General features: G+C 58.8%; 1 protein-coding gene across 2 annotated transcripts in view; it reads right to left on the bottom strand.

Moving 5' to 3' along the window:
* RTN4RL2 (reticulon 4 receptor like 2) overlaps window positions 1-16,267 on the bottom strand; it is a 25,126-nt gene extending 8,859 nt beyond the window's left edge. The window contains exons 1-3 of one of the 2 annotated variants that reach the window (XM_045577467.1): window positions 15,877-16,267; window positions 10,349-10,830; window positions 2,272-3,051 (exon numbers count right to left, since the gene is read on the bottom strand). In XM_045577467.1, the coding sequence (XP_045433423.1) occupies window positions 2,299-3,051; window positions 10,349-10,830; window positions 15,877-15,907 (1,266 nt within the window). In that variant the 5' untranslated portion in view covers window positions 15,908-16,267 and the 3' untranslated portion in view covers window positions 2,272-2,298. Of the gene's footprint in view, window positions 1-1,672; window positions 3,052-10,348; window positions 10,831-15,876 lie in introns of those variants that run through there. The other variant, XM_036426181.2, reaches the window with a different exon arrangement.

Genomic DNA, 16,267 nt, shown 5'->3' with positions numbered 1-16,267 from the left:
CTGGGCCTCAGTTTCCCCATCAGAGCATTGGACTGGATGGCCGGTACAGCCCCTCCCATTTCAGGGTGTGTGAAGGGACTGAATCTGGGAGGTTTGGAAGGGGGGGGTCTGTGTGTGTGAGGCCTCTGTGCGTGGTCTGTTTGAGTGGCTGTGTGCATGTCAGTACTGGGGGTGCATCTGCCCTTTGTGGGCCCCGTGGGTGTTGGCATGCCTGCACATGTTCTGCAGCTCGGCTCTGTGGGAATGTGTGTGCGGGAGCGTGCGAGCGTGGGAGGGCACGTGATGGGCGTCCGTGGGTCTGTCTGGGCGGGCGGGGGTGAGGGTGGGGAGAGCAGCATCACTGTAGGCTTCTTCCTGAGGCTCACACACTCCTCTTGCTTTCACTGTTCTGAAATAGCATCTGGACCGAAGGCCCATGAATATTTCACAACGATAATTCTGTGACCTGGACAGCCTGCTGCTGATTTACCAGCATCCTCCCCCTTCCCCTGCCCAGGCCCTGGCAGCCCCTCCTCCATCAGAGCTCTTGCCAGGCTGCGTCCCCCTCCCCTCCCCTCCAACATTAGCCTCTGTAGAGCCAGCCTGACACAGGCCCCTGTGGGATCCCAGCCTCAGAGACCCCCTGCTTCCTGACTAGCTGGCTGCTCTCATTACCCCCACCCTCGTCCCACACCCTTTCCCCATCCACCTGCCTCAGGCCTTAGATGTTGACCCCTTCCTGTGTCTGCCACCTCGTCTCATCATCTCATCTTCCTTCTGACTTGCCTGGCCAGAGTCACAGAATCTCGGCATTCTTCCTCCATGAACCCTGGCATCCAGGTCCTCTCTCTTTCCATCCCCACGTCCTAAGTTAGATTCTTAACCCTAAATTTAAACCATCGAACATCTATCTCCTCATGCTTCTGTCTGATGAGTCTCACCTCCATCATAGGTCCCTCTTAGCCCAGGCTCTTCCCTTCCTCCAGCCTCTCCTCCCCACACTGGGCAGATGGAGCTTCTGATCATGCTTCAATCCAGCGAGGCACCCTAACATCGGATTCTTGTCTCTCTGGTCACACAGCCCGTTGGTTTCTCCTGGGACCCGGAGAGCTGGTTCTCCAATACGGTCCAAGGAGCCAGGGAATGGCTGGCTGCAGGGCTGTGTACCCGTGTGCAGGCACAGGCATGCAGCAGAGGGGCACGTGGGAGCTGAAATCCAGCCTGAGGCTCAGCTTGCTGAGCGTTGGGTCTGGTGTGGGGCTGGATTTCCCTGCGGAAGAGGTGTCTTTTTTGGATCTGCTCAAAGCCGTGTTTTTGCTGGCTGTGACCACGGACAGCTGATTCCTCCTTGCAAGGAGAAGGTGGGAACTGGGAGGGAGTCAGCCAGGCTGGAGGCCTTTCCCAGGCTCAGCTCCTTGGGCACCACACAAGTCAGGGTTGGCTGGAGCCGCTTTTCCTGGACAAATGGGGAGCTGAGGGGCTGTCAGCCCCCATCTTGGCCGGCCTGGGACTCCAGGCCACACCCCTCTTCCTCAGGGGCAGCCTCTTCTCCTAGAGGAGCAAGAAGCTCTTCAGGGGCACAATGGAGCCCTCCCCCACCCCTTCTCTAATCCTCCTCGCCCTGTAATCCTGGTGGTTCCTCGCCCTCCTCCCACGTGTGAGGTCCCGAGCCAACAAACCTTTCAGAAGGAGATAAAATAATAGAATTTTTAATAAATTTCCCCCCCAAACAACTTGTGTTGATCTTCACCACACAGGGGTGCCGCGGCGGAGAGGAAAGTTCTCTCCAGGCACCCTAAAAAGTGTCCCGGTAGACGTAGGAGAAAAGTATTCCCCCCGTGTCGGGAGGAGACGGAGAGGGGCTCGAGAAGCGGCGGCCCAGGGTCAGCCTGGCCCCGCCGGGTTGCATCCCTCCGCAGGGCTCCTGGGTGCGCTCCCTTCCGGAGCTTCTGAAGGCTCTGCTGGTGGAAGATGCTCTGCAAAGGTTCCTCTCGAGTCCGCGGGTGGACATTGCGAGAAGGGGTCAGCGCCTGCCTGCCTGGGATGCCCCACCCCTAACTGGGATGGCACCGAGTTAGTGGCCAGAGTTGGGGAGAATCATCATCGGGCTGAGCCACCACCAGACATAGCCCCTGGGGATAGTCTTAAGTCGGCATCCCAGGAGGCAGGGAGAGGCGGCCTGGTCCCGGAGGAGGACGGAGCAGGGGAGGGGGGATGGGGATGGAGGCAGCGAGGCCAGGGGCGGGGATTGGGCCAGAGCTGCAGCTGGGGGGCTGGAGGGGGACCAGCCCGGCCTCCTCCGCAGTCCCAGCCCCGCAGTCAGAGGTGCTGGGGCGCCAGGAGCAGGAGGCAGAGCAGAGGCGCGGGGAGCCCGGCCGAGAGCGCGGGCCCCCGGGAGTCCGGGGCCGCCTGGCAGGCCGCGCCGGGGCACGTCTGCTCCCCGCGCTGGTCCTCGCCCCCGTAGCCGCCCCAGTAGTCGTCCTCGGTGGGCGCGTCCCCGCCCTGGCGGCCCCGCGGGTCCTCGGCGGGCAGGTCTCGGTAGAGGGTGGAGGGGTCGGCGGGCGGCGCGCCGGCCTCGGCCACGCCGTACAGGTGGTTGGAGGAGGAGCTGTTGCCGCGGGCGCGGCTGCCGGGCCGCGTGGGCGCGGCGGGCGGGCAGGCCTGGAAGTCGGCCTCGCGGAGCGCGCGCAGGTCCCGGCCCTGGCGCTCGGGGGGCGTAGCGCACGGCACGTCCGAGCTGGACACGCGCGCGCGCTGGAACCAGGCCCAGAGCGGCCGCGCGCGGCAGTCGCACGCCCAGGGGTTGGCGTTGAGCCGCAGGAACTCGAGCGCCGGCAGGTCGGCCAGCGCCTCGCCGGGCAGCGAGGCCAGGCTGTTGTTGAACAGGTAGAGGATGGTGAGGCGGCTGAGGCCGCGGAAGGCCGCGCGGTGCACGCCCTGCAGCCGGTTCCCGTGCAGCAGCAGCCGGTCCAGGCCGCCCAGGCCCCGGAACACGTGCTCCGTCAGCAGCCGCAGGCGGTTCCCGTGCAGGAAGAGGTGGCTCAGGTTGGCCAGGTCCGCGAACAGGTCATCCTGGGAGAGGAGGGATGGGGGGGGGAGGGAGAAGAGAGAGGTCCTGAGACAGGTGGAGGTTTCTCCCCCACGGCCTGCAGGGGTGTGTGTGTGTGTGTGTGTGTGTGTGTGTGTGTGTGTATGTGTGGCGGGGGGGGGGGCACCGTGGGAAGCAATCTGACTTTTCCTTTCAGAGTCCTGGGTTTGAATCCCCCCTCCTCTAACCTAGACAGAGGATAAAAGGGAGGCCAGTGGTCCTTAAACTTGAGGGACCGTCAGAATCCCTGGGGATCCCGGAGCGCTGGCCTCAGAGTTTGTGACTTAGCAGGTGGGCCCGGAGGATCTGCCTGTCTCCCAGGGGGTGCCGCCTCTGCTGGTCTGGGGACCACACTCATGGAAGAAGATACTGATTCAGCGTGCAGAGGGAGAAGCCTGATGATTTCCCCACTTCAAACCCCGGGTGTATTTTAGCTGGCTGTGCCACCTTGGGCAAGTCACGGTATCTCTACACCTCAAGATGTGGAGATTAAGTGAAGCAACACGGCTTAAGGCGCTTAGAACGAGCTTCCCACGCGGAAGGCATTCTAGGACTTGGCCATTATCTTTAACTTGGCCAAGCCAGTAATCTCTCTAAGCCTGTCGCCTCATCGATGGGACGGGGATGAGGGAGAGGACCTCCTCGTGGGCTTGATCTGAGGATTAAAGGAGACGATCCAATAAAGATCAGACGGTGAAGAGCCGGGCACAGTGCCGGGCACACCGGCATCCAGTCCAAGGATGAAGCCCGAGGGCTCAGGAGTCAGCCCCTGGTGCCCATTCAGCGTGCCCTCTTCCCAGCTGCGGTACTGTGGGCACGTTCTTTAGCCTCCTGGAGCCTCTGTGGCCTCGGTCTGTATAACTTGGAGAATACTCAGCATGCTGGGGGAGGGTGAGATGAGATCATGCTCTAAGGACCTGGTGGGGACCTCCACCACCCTCAAGAAATGATGGTTATGCCGAAACCGGTTTGGCTCAGTGGATAGAGCGTCGGCCTGTGAACTGAAGGGTCCCGGGTTCGATTCCGGTCAAGGACATGTACCTTGGTTGTGGAAACATCTCTGGTGGGGGATGTGCAGGAGGCAGCTGATCAATGTTTCTAACTCTCTATCCCTCTCTCTTCCTCTCTGTGAAAAATCAATAAAATATATTAAAAAAAGAAAGAAAGAAATAATGGTTATTACGACCAGAGTGGCTCCCCGGGGTACCAAAGTCCTGCTGTTAGGCTAAGATATGAAGGGGACCAGGTGTCTCTCCCCCCCCCCCCCCCCCCCCGCATCCCCACCCCCAAAGGCAGCCAGGGAGGGGAAAGACAGCTGCTGCCTGATGTCCTACCTCATTGCCCACTTAGAAGGGCTGTCCCACTTGTCCGGGGCTGGGCAGTGCCCAAATCAGGCCCTGCTCATCTTGGTCTGTGGTTCAGAGTGAAGGGGGTGTGGGCGTGGGGGGGGGGGTGTGGGCATGGGAGGGCCCAGGGTCTGGATTCTGCATTTTAACCAGCTCACAAAGGGGATGATCAGCTCCAGAGTCTACCAGCCCAGCACCCTTGTTACAGAGAAGAGCACTGAGGCCCAGAGAGGTGGAGGGTTTGCCAGAGGGGGCCAGAGCCCCAGGACTGAGGCCCTCCTCCCTCAGTGGTGCAGGCCATCACTGTGGTCAGCAGGCCCAGCACGTCTGGTTCTTAGGGACACAGGCATCCTCTATGCTCAAGCTAGCGCGCCCTGGGGGACCTGTTTCCCGACGGTGGCTCTCCCACCCTTCCCTGTCTCGGGAAATGACTCCCCTACCCCACCAGGAGTCTGGTCAAAGGCTCTCAGGCGGGGGCAGGGCCCTGACTCCCAGCCCACACCCACAGCCTCCACCTTCCTGTGCTCCTGCGTGTTCTCGCCCCCTCCCATCTGGCTTCCGCCCTCTCCGCTGCAGGAACTGAGCCTGCCAAGATCCCTCCTCTTGGCCACATTGAGATCCGTCCCCCTCAACCTTCCCGGCTGCCTCTGCCACCAGCATTCTCCTCTCCTTGTGCCACCCCCACGCCCAGTTCAGGTCTCTGGAGGGCTCCCTGGACCTCTGTGGCCTTGGCGGGCCCCATGTGGCTTGGTACCCGTGTCCTCTTCCCGGTCCCCCCTTAGAGTGGGCTCTGAGTTCCTTCTATTCAAACACCTAGCTAGGGGTTCTCTTTTTTATGGGTGCCATTAAGAGTGGGACACCCTCAGAGAAGGCTGTGAGAGGATTAGTGGGGCAGGGGGAGGAGTTGAGGGAGCACAGGTGATGGAGCTTGGCTTGGGAAGGTTAGGGAGAGAAGATCCAAGGTTCAGAACCCCTAGGGAATTGCTGCGCCTTTGGCCCACAGCTCCAATTTTTGGACTACAAAATTCCTTGATGCTACCCTCCTCTCCTCCCCCCTTTACGCTCTGCAAAAGTCCTGCCCCTTCCCTCTCTGAACCTCAGCTTGGGGGTCCATTTCCCCTCCCCCAATCCAAGCTGTTGCCAAATCCTGCTGCCACTTCCTGGGCTGCAGCTCTCAAATCCAGTCCTCTCTCCACCGTTAAAACCTTCTCTGTGCATTAATAAGCTCTTGACTTTCACAGCCCTCGCCCTCCCCCACTACCCCCGCCCTCCATCGCCCCCTCCTTCTGGGCTGAGAGTGGCTGCTAAAGTCATCTTCTTCCATTTCCAAAACCACATTTCCCTCACCTCCCCCAGCCAGTTCACAGCTCTCCACATCCATATGGAATCTCAACGCAGCCTCCCTGCCCCCCTTCTCCTCCGGACAGCATCCTGCTCTTAACCTTGCCTCCTCCCAGCCCTCCTAAGCTCCAGTCTTTGGCACCAGTGGCTGAGCTGTGTGACCTTGGGCAGCTCCAGGTACCTCTCTGAGACTCTGTGTTTTTTACTACCTAGTATCTGTGAGACAAGGGACTTGAGAGTGTTGATCATTCAGATCCATCCTCATTGGATATTTATAAGTGAGTGAATCCTGGAATGTACCTCATTCATTCAATGAAGCTGTATTGAGTGCCTACTCTGTGCCAGGCTCCCCCCCTCCCCCTCACTCACAGAGATCACCAATCTATGCCTGGTGTCATTGTCATGGTCTGCATAGGCAAGCAGGTGACTTACTGAGCTTTAACTATGGGCCAAGCTCTGTGCCACACACGTCTCCTGTAGCAACCTGATCATCACAGCCCCATGAAGCAGGTGCTATTATCTCCCCTCTCAGAGATTAGGAAAGGGAGGCTGGGAGAGGGCAAGCCTAGATTTCAACAGCTAATATGTAGCAGAATGTGGACGTGAACTTTGGAGACAGGATTCTGAACGGTTACACTTGAGTCATACAGACCTGGGTCAATGCTAGGCTGAGCCCTTTGCTAATTGGGTGACCTTGGGCTGGTGCCTTAACTTCCCTGAGCCTCAGTGTCCTTAGCTGTTAAAGGGGGGGGAAATGATGCTTATGTTAGGGGCAGAAATAGAATATTGGGGACTAGCTATGATTATGAGAAATAGTAATCCTGCCCTGTTAACCGTGGTTGTTCCGTTCTGATTAGAGAAAGCACATTCTCACCTGGCTGACAGTTGCACACCCCGGGACATGGCAACTAACATTGGAATGAAGTCCATCCTCCCTTCCCAAGAGCTGCGTACAGCCTCATGGCTGAAACAGTCTGGTCCTGGAGGTGCCTGCCCTTTACAATTCCCCTCTCCCCCTGCCCAAGCCCGCACTGCCTGTAACCTGCCTACTTCCCCAGGCCTGGAATTCGTACTTTCCCACATAATCTTTGCCATTCTGCCCAATATAAGCAGCTGGCTTATGGGGAGGGAAGAGCAGATTTTTGTGGATGACCTGCTGCTCTCCCAGACTGCCAGCAGTATTGGAATAAATGCTCCTAAACGATTCAACCCTGTCTCTGCTGAATTGGCTCAAGTAGTGACAGGTGGCCGGGTTACACTTACACTGAATGAGACACATTGCTGAGCCCTCTTCAAGTAGCATCTCCTTGAAACCCTCACAACAAACCCTGAGGCACAGGGCATCCTCCCCATGTTGCAGATGGGGCCATGCAGGCTTCCAGTGCTGAGGTAACTTGCCCAAAGCCACAGAGCCAAGTGGAGGTGGGGCTGGCATTCAAACTCAGATGTGCCCGAGCACAAAGACTGCTCTTATATACCACGCAGGCTGGTGAATGAGTGAAAGGTTCTGGTTCCCCTGGAGTAGGAAATACGCTCCAGGAGAGCAAAGAGACTGTTTTTGTTCACCTCTGGGTGCCTGGCACCCAGAACACTGCCTGGCATGCAGTAGGCACTCAAAACATATCTGTTGATGAATGAACTCACCTGGCACAGTATCTGGCACACAGAAGACAGACTGTGAGAGCCTCTAGCCCACCCCATTTCCATCTCCGCCTTCCTAACCATTACAAGCTGTGGTCCTCTTGCCTCCTCCAAAGCTCCCCTTTGGGGGCAGGTCCAGCCCTGTCTCGGCTCACACCTGCATCCTGTGGACATCACCCCAGCCCAGGTTTCCTCCCCCACTGGGGGCATCTCCCAGCCTGGTTCCTCCAGGTGGCTTACAGGCAGAGGCTGACTCTTCCTTTCTTTCTCTACAAAGGACCCTGTGTGGAGATGCCATACCATTCAGGCCAGGGGTGTGTAGAACCAACTTCCTGTTTCAGAGAGTCCATGGAGGACCAGTTCTAATGACAGGATTGAACTGTGTGCTGTATCTACACAACTCATTTCCTCTGCACAGCCGTTCTTTGTGGAAAGGATGCTTTTTTATTTATTTCCACTTTAAAGACGAGGAAACTGAGGCTCAGAGAGGAGAGGCATCATGCCTTCAGTTACATAAGTCAGGAAATCACTGAGCAGGGATTCCAGCTCAGGCCCTCTGACCCTAGCTATCTCTGTTGCCAGGCTTTTGTGAGGTTAAGCGTGCTGCTGAGAACATATGAGCCCCTAGACGTATGGGCAACGGTTTGAGAGACTTCCTGTGAAGAGGCCTGATATCTACAAAGTCTTGGGACCCTGGGCTTTAGCTCCCTCCTCTGTGGGGAGGTGTGAGCATCTCCTGATGGGGCTGTGGAAATGAGATGAGGTGACTGGGCGTGCTTTGGAAACGGTGAGGTGCCAGGCAAAGGAAGGAAGGAAAGAAAAGAGGGAGTTTTCTAGGATCCACTCATGACCTGGGCATCACCCTTGAAGTTGACCCAGATCTCTGAGATGAGGTCCAAGATGGGCCATTTCCCTGAGATCCATGTTAAATGAGGCTTGCCTCTTTTTTTAAAATAGTATTTTAACAAGCATTTATATAGTGCGTATCGCATGCCAAACACTATTCTAAGTGCTCTACAAATTATTCATGCACTTACACTTACGAAATCCCTAGGAGATGGGCTGGTGCTACCCCCAGTGTACAAATGGAAAAACTGAGGCTCCGGGGGATTGAAGAATGTGACACGCTCGTACATGGCAGAGTTGATACCCACAAAGGCCTTAGCCTAGCGCCCCATGCAGAGCGTGCCCACTAAGTGGTAGTAGGTACTATTACCATTATTGATGCAATCATAACAACACGACATATTTTTCCAACATCCTATGTACAGCAGCCCCTGCCTCCCCTTCACGGTTTTGCTTCCCGTGGTTTCAGTTACCTACAGTTAACCATGGTCCAAAAAGATTACATAGGAAATTCCAGAAACAAACAATTCATAAGTTTTAAGTTGCATGCTGCTCTATCCAGTGTGGAGAAATCTGGAGGCCATCCCACCCACATGTGAGCCATCATCCCTTTGTCCAGCGTCTCCATGCTGCATGCGCTCCCTGCCTGTTAGACACTTAGCAGCCACCTGAGCTGTCAGATCATGTGTGGGGGTCCCACAGTGCCTGCATTTAAGCCCCTCTATTTTCCTTAATTATGGCCCCAAAGCATCATGCACTTAACTTTTATTACAGTCTATTGTTATACTTGTTCTGTTTTATTATTAGTTATTGTTGTTAATCTCTTTTTGTGCCTATTTTATAAACATAAGTGTATATGTACATAGTACATATTAGGTTCCGTTATTATCTGAGATTTCCGGCATCCATGGGGTCTTGGACCAGAGCTCCCATAGATAAGAGGGGGGCTATCATATATCACTTCTGTCTCTCTCCACCATGTAGAGTGCTATCTCAGTGAAGGCAGGGGGCTTTGTCTGTTTTGTGAACTGCTGTATTCTCAGCGCCTTGCACATAGTGAGTGCACAATACATGTTGGTTAAATGATTATTGCCATTGTTACTATCTTTATCAGCATAAACCTTGACCTGATTTTCAAATCAGCACCACTGGGTGGGAGGGGGCATGCCTTCCATCTATGTGGGGGAAGGGAGGGTTTGGATATTCCAGCCCCCTACCAGCCTGAGGCTGTGGAGCCTGGGGAGGGTGGTTTGGAGGGTGTGTTATTGCTTCCTGGGGAAATAGAATGGGAGGATTTGACTGTCAGACAGTCAGCTTAATAACAACAATAAACAATAGTTAGATCAATAATAATAACAATAAATAGCAATTACTGTTATTCCTTCCGTTTTCAGAGCATCCATCTTCCAGCTACTTAACAGCTCTTTACCCTTTTTTTCCTTCCTTCTTCCCTTTCATTGAGAAGGCAGGTTGGGGATGGGGATCTAGAAAGGCTAGGGTTTCTTTTTGTCCCATTAGCTAGGGTGCTGGAGAGAGGTGGGACCTTTTCTGGGACACCAGCGGCAGTGGGGGGGGGGGGGGGCAGCGGAGAAAGCAGCCACAGAGGCCTCAGGCAAACGAAGACAGAGCCCCTGAAGGCAAATGAAGCAGAAAGGAGAGATCACAGAAAGACACATACATCAACCAGACATGGGGTGCGCGTGGAGTGGGTGTGTGAAGGGAGACAGAGAGAAGACCAGAAGACAGTGCAGGGAGGCAAGTCAGTGAGAGAGGCAGAGAGGGATAGAGAGGGATAAACAGACAAGACAGGCAGAGGCAGAAGGGGACACACAGTGGGGTGTGGGGGAGATAAGGGAGTGAGAAGGGCAGCAAGGGAACCAAACAGGCATAGACAGACAGACAGACAGACCGACCAAATGGAGGAAAGCCCCTGGAGAAAGCGGGAGGGACACACTTAGGAAAGGGACAGACATGGAGAGGGATGCTGAGATGCTGAGGCAGGAAGGGCGGGCTGGGGATAGCCAAGGGGCACACACAGGGGCAAAGGAGGGAGGGGAGAGCAGGAGGGTGGTGTGTGCAGGGGCCTGCGCCTGGGTGGGTGGCTCACCTGGAGGTGGAGCAGGCTGTTCTCCTGGAGGTAGAGGTACTGCAGGCTGACCAGGCCGCGGAAGATGTTGGCGGGCAGGCTGCTGAGCTGGCAGCGGTACAGGTGCAGCGACTGCAGCCGCTCCAGGCCCTGGAAGGTGTCGGGCTCCAGGGAGCGCAGGTGCCGGTTGTCGCCGAGGTCCAGCTCCTCCAGGGCCTGCAGGTGCCGGAAGGTGCCCGGGTAGATGGCGGAGAGGTTGTTGGAGAAGAGCCACAGCGTGAGCAGGTTGGGCCCGAAGGTGCCCGGCCGCAGCGTGCGGATGAGGTTGTTCTGGAGGAAGAGGCGCTGGGTGCGGGACGGCAGGGACAGCGGCACGGAGGAGAAGTTGTTGGCCTGGCAGCTCACGGTGGGCGGGGACGAGTAGCAGGTGCAGAGCATGGGGCAGCTGGGGGCTGCTGGGGGCAGGGCCAGGAGCAGCAGCAGGAGGCAGGCTGAGGCGGGACCTGTGGGGACAGGGGGCAGGCCTTTCTGGGCTGGCTGCAAGGGCAGGAGTGCCCGCCAGGGGCCTGCCTACCCCTATTACTTCCCCCCATGACCAGAAGACCCCCTCCCTCCCATAGCCAGGAGCTTGGCTCCTAGGTGGGAGGGTTCTGGGTGCAAACAACCTAATTACAAGAGGCCCTGGCCACTTCCACTTAAAAAAAAAAAAATATATATATATATATATATATATTATTGATTTTTTTTACAGAGAGGAAGAGAGAGAGATTGAGAGTTAGAAACATTGATGAGAGAGAATCATCAATCAGCTGCAAACAAGGCACATGCCCTTGACTGGAATGGGATCTGGGACCCTTCAGTCCGCAGGCCGCCGCTCTATCCACTGAGCCAAACCAGTTTCGGCCACTTCCACTTTTTGAGACCCCTGGTGTATTAACAAAACAATAAAGAAATGCGGAGAAAACACTGGAAATGCTGCAGGCTGCTTGGCGAGTGGTGGTCTTTTCCTTCTTGTTGTCACCGTGGTGGGTTTGACTCTGTTAACTGTCAGGCCCCTGAACTTTGGTGTTGAGAGTTGAGCCGACCGCTCTTTGTGGTGGGGGACAGTCCTATTTAGGGTGTTTAGCAGCATCCCTGTCCTCTACCCACTAGATGCCAGTCACACCTTCCCCCTGATTATGACAACCAAATGTCTCCAGACATTACCAAATGTCTTCTGGGGAGCAACATCGCCCCCAGCTGAGACCGGCTGGGGCTAAATTGAGATCTCTGCGAATCTCAGGCCGAGGGGAGGACGAGTGGGCCTTGGACCCAGGACCTCCTTGCAGGGCTCCCTGGGGGTCAGAGATCCTGGGAAGAAGGAGGGGTGCATGACCGCACGTGATGCAGGCTGCTGTGTGTGGATGTCTGTGTCTGAGCCCGGCGCACACTGCCCGGAGAGCTGCGGGGCCGGGGTGTCTGAGAGGCGTGGCCATGATGGGGGACCCACAGCCAGGGTGGGGAACCCCATGCCGATGGTATGCTCCCACTCACATGTGGGGCCTCACCACGAGCATCCCCGGTCCCCCCTACATGTGCGGGCTGTCCCCACGCGTGTGCGAGTGCCGCTCGCCGGCCCCGTGCGTGTGTAGGCTGGGTGTGATGTAACATCCAGTGACACAGCGCGGCTGTGCTATGCGTTCACACCACCTCCGCGTTTCTCGGCCCTTCTCACCCCTCCCCCGTGCGGCAGTTCACGATGACTTTCTCCTGAATGTTTCAGAGCCACGTGGGGGGTTGGGGGAGAGCGTGTCTCTCACCCCTCAGCAGAACCTGGCAGGGGTGGGATGTGGGCGCGGACAGGGAACCTCAGTGGGCTATAGCAGGGCTGAGACTTGGGGCTAGATGTAGCGCTGGAAAGGTTCTCCAGTCCACCTGGTTCAAGCGCTTGTCCTACTGAAGTCACACCTGGGGTTCAGAGAGGGCAAGCGACTTGCCCAAGGTCACACAGCACAGTGGTCGGCAGGGCAAGAAAAGGATCTCCTCATGCTTGGCCAGGACATTTCCCTTCCTGGCGGAGGCACCCTCCGAGCTCGCTCCCCCAAGGACTTGACACCAGAGAAAGCCAAATCCTCCTCTGATCCCTTAATCCCACCCCTTCTCCACAAGCTCATGAGAGTGTGAGCCCTGAAGGCCGCCAGTCTCAGGGAGGACTGCTCTCCCCCGGCCTCTAGGGCTGACTGGTACCCCAGGAGAGATAGAGGGGAGAATGTGTAATCTGGAACAGTGCTCCGGAGTCAGGGGCTTTCGTGTGGCACCAGGGTCTCCCCCAGCGGGAGGCTGAGCTGGCATCCCTCTCCCCACAGCTCTGTGGCCCCCACTAGCCCACATAAGGGGCTCCTCCCTTCTTTCCCCCACCCTCCCCAGCGTCCCCATGTCTCTCCCATGGTGGCCCACCTCCCCACACCAGAGCAGGGCCCCTCCATGACAGCTGCTGCGTAACAGTGACTCTGTTGCCATTTCTGGCCATCGCCGCCATGCAAAGCAGCTGTAACCCAAGGAGCCTCATCCATAATTCAGGCTGCAGCTCTCACTGGAGGCTCGGAGGAGGGGGAGGTGGGAGGCACTGGTTTCTCTGCCCCCAGGCATGGCTGGAGCGCTCCTGGGCTGAGGATGGGGGGGGGGGGGCGCGGGCTGGGAGCTGTGCCTTTCTCTCCCTCCTCTGCCCTCCTGTCCCTGCCCTTTTCCTCTCACCACGGTCCTCTCCCCATCCCTGCTTCTCAGGGCTCTTCCCCATCAGTCCTTCCCCCCAGGCCTGTGGCCTCCTCTCTATCCAGGACCACAGTTCCACTCCCAGCCCTCAGGGGGGTGAATCCCTGGCGAAGACCGGGGCAAGGTACACAGGGCATCAGAGCTGGACGGGGGCGTCTCAGTGGCCATCAGAGCAAAGCTCTGACTGCCCAGGTAACACCACTGAAGGCCTGGGAAGGGAAGGCTCAGCTTCTGACCGGAATGGCTGATGGTCTGGCTTCACTTCCTTTCTCCAAGCCTTCATGTCACCTCCCCCCTCCTCCCTCCCCCCTCCTCGATGGGCCTATGAAAGCCCCTTCTAAGTGTCCCTGCTCTCTCTGCTCATCCCTTCCTCTCTTTTGTCCTTTTTTCTAAAGTCTGCAGATAACGGTAATGTTGCAGGGGTGTGTGTGTAGAGCAGGGACAGGCAGAAACCATCTGTTACTAAGCACCTACTGTGTGCTAGACACTATTTGCGCATGTCTTTGTGCACATAGAATGCAACCTAAGCCCTAGGAGAGCCATACAATGGCCCCAGTTTGCAGAAGAGAGGGGGGGTGGGGCTCAGAGACATGGAGTGAGTTGCCTCAGGCTACGCAGCTGATACAGGTGGGACCCAGAATGGACAAAGGGAGACCTCGCGTCACCCAAAGAGACTGCTCTGAGTGCGAGAGACACTGCCCTTGAGAGAACGGGAGGACACAGGTTGCACCCAGGTGCGCAGGGCTGGGCCAGCCATGGTCCCGGATCTGTTGGGCTGCTCAGGGTCAAGACAAAGAGGGAACCAGGCTCTCTCTGCAACCTTCCTCTCCTGGGCTCCAGGTCAGGGCTGCTCCAGCGGGGAGGCCGCTGGGAGTCAAGGAGAGATGACCAGTGCCCAGAAGATTCGGCCACCACCGACCGGAGGAGGGATGGAGAGAGGCCAGGACACGGTATCGATCCCAGAAGGCTGAGGTGCCCAGAGCCAAAAAGGATCCATTCATTGAGGGACCACTGTCAAGGAATCTGGGCCATCACCCCGGAGGACCAAGGCTCAGGAACACCGTTCTCAACCCTGGAGCAACCCTTTGGCTCGGAGCCCCCAGGGACAGGAAGCAGAGGGACCCCGGGGAGAGGCAGGAGCCAGGGCACCAACCCAAGGGCAGAGAGGCCGGTGCAGAGTGGCCTGGGAAGCCCAGGCCTCTGACTGTGAAGGGAGGGTCCCAGGCTCCCGGATGAGAAGCAACAGTTCCCCTTGGGCAGGACAGGCTGGGAAAAGGCTGGGGCCTGGGGCAGCTGCTGAGGGGGCAGGGGCTGGGAGGTGGGAGCCAGGAGGAGCGGGATGGAGGTGGTGGCAGTGCCGGTGGTGACGCAGGGGCCTCCGGAGGCACTGAAGCTGCTGCCTCGGAGGCTTAGGCTGCTGCAAGTGGCTTCTCACTCTGCCAGAAGGTGACACCCCAAAATAAGCAGTCACCGTGGCGGCAGCGGCGGTGGCGGCAGGATCCGACGTGAGGTCCAGAGATATAAATGGCAGCATGGAGCCAGCCAGGGTGCCCACCCTCTGAGGCTGCCACTCCATGCAAACGTCCTCCCCTCTCCCCTCACGGCCATCCCCCAAAGCCCTGAGCCCCGAGCCCCCTGACCACTCCCTGAAAGAAGGGGTGCGACGGGCAGGCGGTGCTCTGGGAATGGAGGGCTTCCCACGTGGAAGTGGTTACCAGAAGCCTCTTTGTCTCATCCCTGGCAACACCCCCACCCCCACGCCATCCCTCTCTTCCACCCCTTTCTCTTCTTCCTCCCCTTCCTTCCTTCCTTCCCAGCTCCCGTCCCCACCCTGGCACCAACTCCCAGCCCCTCTCTGGTGGATGGTTACCCATCCCCAACCCCAGCGCCCATCCTCGGTCCTCTTCCCGGTGCCGGAGGCTCCGTCTCTACCCACCATCCCCATCCTCCTCTGGTTCCTGGTCTTCCCACTCCCCTCTCCAGGGTCCCAGGCTCTTTCCCAGAAACCTGTCCTCAGATTCTGGGTGCTTGTCCCTAGTCATCTGCTCACCCCTTCCCCTCACCAGGTCTACCTTCTCCTTCCTTCTTCCTCAGTCCCCACCTGGGTCCCACTTCCCTCCACGCCTTTCCCTTCCAACCTTTCCTCCTCCTCCTCCCTGTCTCCCTCCTTCGCTGACCACCACGTTCTCCCCGTCGTGATGGCCCCCCTTCTATCCGCCTCCCTCCTACCCCTTCCTTCCCCGCCCCGCCCCCAGTCCCTGGCCCACACCCTTGGCTGTCAATCAACCCGTGGAACTCTCTTTTTCCAGCGCCCACCATCTGTCCTGCCAGGGGGCACGTGTGGATCCTCCTCTGCGCCTTCATGCTCACAGACAGCCCCCTACCCACAGCCCTGGTCCTCTCAGGTGACTGCAAAGTGCTGAGGCGCCGGGCGCGGGAGTTGCTGAGTCGGCGCTTCCCCAGCCGGCCCGAGTCCTCCGCGTCCCCGGAGCAGGTGGAGCCGGGACAGCGGAACCTGAGCTTCCCTGCCCCCTCCGGGCCCGGCTCGCTCGGCCCCGGCGACCCCTCTTCCCCCCACACCCTCCCCGCAGGCTCCGGGCTCCGATCCGGTGCGCTCCCCCGGCCGGCCAGCCGCAGCCCTGGGGGCGGGGCCGGGGCGCAGGCTTCCCCCTGGCCAGGCTACCCCCACACCCGGCACCTGCCCCACCCCAGCCTGGTGGGCGGGGGCGCCCCTCCCCGCTCCTCTCCACACCCCTCTCAAGGAAGTCCCCCGCCCTCCGGCGGGCAGGGGTCCCTACCTGGCAGCAGGCGCCTGAGCCCGGGCAGCATCTTGTCTCGACGCTCGGAGAGGGGGCGGCGGTGGGGGGCGGGGGGCTCTCCCACTCGCTCCCGGAGCCCGCCAGACGGACAGCGGGGACTCCGCGGGAGGTGGGGGGAGGCTCCGGGAGGGCCCGGGAGGAGTCCCCGGGCAGCGAGGCCGGCCGGGCCGCGGAGCTCTACCCTGCGCCCCCCGGGCTGCGGGCCTCGGGAGGAGCCATGGGCCCCGACGGGACGGGGCGGGGCGCGGCGGGGTGGGGAGGGCCGGAGCTGGCCGTCGGAGTCCGGAGCCCGGGGAGGGTGCTCCCCAGCAGCGCGGTCCGTGCGCCCGGGTCCGTGCGCCCCGGCCGCCAGCCGAGGGAGAGTGGGGAC

The sequence above is a fragment of the Pipistrellus kuhlii genome, unplaced genomic scaffold, assembly GCF_014108245.1.
Source record: "Pipistrellus kuhlii isolate mPipKuh1 unplaced genomic scaffold, mPipKuh1.p scaffold_m20_p_9, whole genome shotgun sequence".
Taxonomy (NCBI): Eukaryota; Metazoa; Chordata; class Mammalia; order Chiroptera; family Vespertilionidae; genus Pipistrellus; species Pipistrellus kuhlii.
The sequence above is the reverse complement of the archived record's forward strand: the minus strand, read 5'-3'. Positions and strand labels throughout refer to the sequence as shown.